The 2,086-nt window shown below is 39.1% G+C and overlaps 1 protein-coding gene across 2 annotated transcripts in view; it reads right to left on the bottom strand.

Moving 5' to 3' along the window:
* Positions 1–1,167: 1,167 nt before the first annotated feature.
* The window catches only part of LOC105540208 (small proline-rich protein 2D), a 1,890-nt gene continuing 971 nt past the window's right edge, over positions 1,168–2,086 (bottom strand). Inside the window, exons 1-2 of one of the 2 annotated variants that reach the window (XM_011980756.1) lie at positions 1,899–2,017; positions 1,171–1,868 (exon numbers count right to left, since the gene is read on the bottom strand). In XM_011980756.1, coding sequence (XP_011836146.1) covers positions 1,565–1,783 — 219 coding nt within the window. In that variant the 5' untranslated portion in view covers positions 1,784–1,868; positions 1,899–2,017 and the 3' untranslated portion in view covers positions 1,171–1,564. Of the gene's footprint in view, positions 1,869–1,898; positions 2,018–2,086 lie in introns of those variants that run through there. The other variant, XM_011980749.1, reaches the window with a different exon arrangement.

The following is a 2,086-nucleotide window of genomic DNA, read 5'->3' as shown; positions in this document are numbered from 1 at the left end:
TGTATCTATCCAAAGGAAAATAATTCAGATTATAAAAGGGATGCCTAAACTCCCATGGTTATTGCAGCACTACTCACAATAGCAAAGATGTGTAACCTAAGCATCCATTAACAAATGAATGGATGAAGAAAAGATTGTACATACAGGCAATGAAATACTATTCCATTGTAATAAAAAGAATGAAATACTGTCATTGGAAGCAACGTAGATTCAACTGGAGGTCGTTATGTTAGGTAAAATAAATCAAGCAGAGAAAGACAAATATTACATGTTTTTACTCATATGTGGGAGCTACAAAAGTTGATCTATAAAGATAGAGAGTAGAATGATAGATACCAGAAGCCAGAAAGGGTGTTCAGTGATGGAGAATAAAAACACACTGGTTAATGAGTACAAACATACAGATATATAAAAGGACTACGTTTTAACATCTGATAGCAGAGTACGGTGACTACAGTTTACAACAACATATTGTATTTTTCAAAATAGGTAGAAGAGAGGAAAGTAAATGTTTCCAACGAAGACAGAAATGATAAATGCTGAAGGTGATGAGTGCCATAAAGTTCCTAATATCCTGACTTTATCATTACACATTTGATCCATGTAACAAAATATCACATGTACCCTAAAAATGTGTATAGGTATTAGGAATCAATAAAAAATAACAAAACAGAGTCTTCTTGTTTTCTACATTAGTTACAGCCAAGCCACTCTCTTGCTGGAACAAATATGGTGGTGATTGTAGTGGGGAGTGATGATGATGATGATGGTGGTGGTGGTGATAATGGTGGAAAAAATGATGATATCTTGCTGCAAATAAATTTCTATCAAAAGACAGCTAATTATGTGTCAGGCATTGCGCCAACAAAATTTCAGATAGTAATTCAATTTTATGCCTTAAACTAGTTTGTTAGGTAAAAGTTATATTGCTCACTTTACAGTAAAGAGATTGACATTCAGAGAAGTTGAATAATATGTTCCTCAAATCAATTAAACACATATTAAGGAAAAATGAAGGGGGTTTAAATAATACAGACATAATCATTGGTATGACCCAAATTGTGAGATCCTTCCTGTGGATTAAAAAAAGGTGGAAATAAACCCAAATGATTACATAATATTGCCAATAAAGCAGATTTGAAAAGAAACAAAAGATCCATTCACAAATTATATGCATAGATACTTTATTCAGGGAGTGAAAGGAAAGTGACAACTGCACAGGTGGTAGAAGCCCATGCCCAGGGGACAGACAGACACAGAAAACATCAACAGAATTCTCTGATGGTTCCCATGGACAGAGCTGCTGGTGTTTCTTCCAAAGCTCTGGGAACTGGCACTGCTGAGGACTTCCTTTCTAAGTCTCCACCTGGACAGTGGCAGTATGGCAGCCTCAGAAAGGAAACGTTTTGCTATCAGGGGTCATCATGGGCAGATCATGGGCTAAGGGGAAAGAAGTTTCCTGTGTATCCCTTGATGGCTTTGATGAGAAGATGCAGGTGAAGCTGTGGAATGAGGTGAGCCAAATATCCTTATCCTTTCATGGTCCTGATGAATCCTGAAACTGTTACTTGTTCTTGGGTGGACACTTTGGCTGGCAGGGTGGGGAAGGTGTCACCGGAGGATATTTCTGCTGGCACTGCTGAGGTGGGCAGGGCTCTGGACACTTTGGTGGTGGGCAGGGCTCAGGGCACTTCGGGGGTGGACATGGCTCTGGGCACTTTGGCGTGGGGCACACAGGAGGTGGCTGGCAGGGCTGCTTGCACTGCTGCTGTTGGTAAGACATCCTGCTGGAGTCTCAGAATCTGAAAGAAATGATACGACAGTGTTCACGGGAAAGGAATCCTCCAGAGAGAGACGCCAAAGCTTATGTAATACCATGGCATATTATTAAAGCTTATGTAATACCATGGCATATTATTTCTCCAATCTCCAAAAATTTATTTAAACTCTTAGCTCCCTTTTCATCACTTCCTGTCTTCTCCTTTCCACTTTAGCAAGTTGCTTCATCAGCCCTAGGAAATCATGCCTTTCCTCATACAATTTTTCAAAGAAAACATCTCTGTAATAAAGAAGCAAGCATGTTTTT

This window comes from Mandrillus leucophaeus, unplaced genomic scaffold, assembly GCF_000951045.1.
Source record: "Mandrillus leucophaeus isolate KB7577 unplaced genomic scaffold, Mleu.le_1.0 Scaffold1049, whole genome shotgun sequence".
In the NCBI taxonomy this organism is placed as follows: Eukaryota; Metazoa; Chordata; class Mammalia; order Primates; family Cercopithecidae; genus Mandrillus; species Mandrillus leucophaeus.
This window is presented reverse-complemented; position numbering and strand designations above follow the sequence as displayed.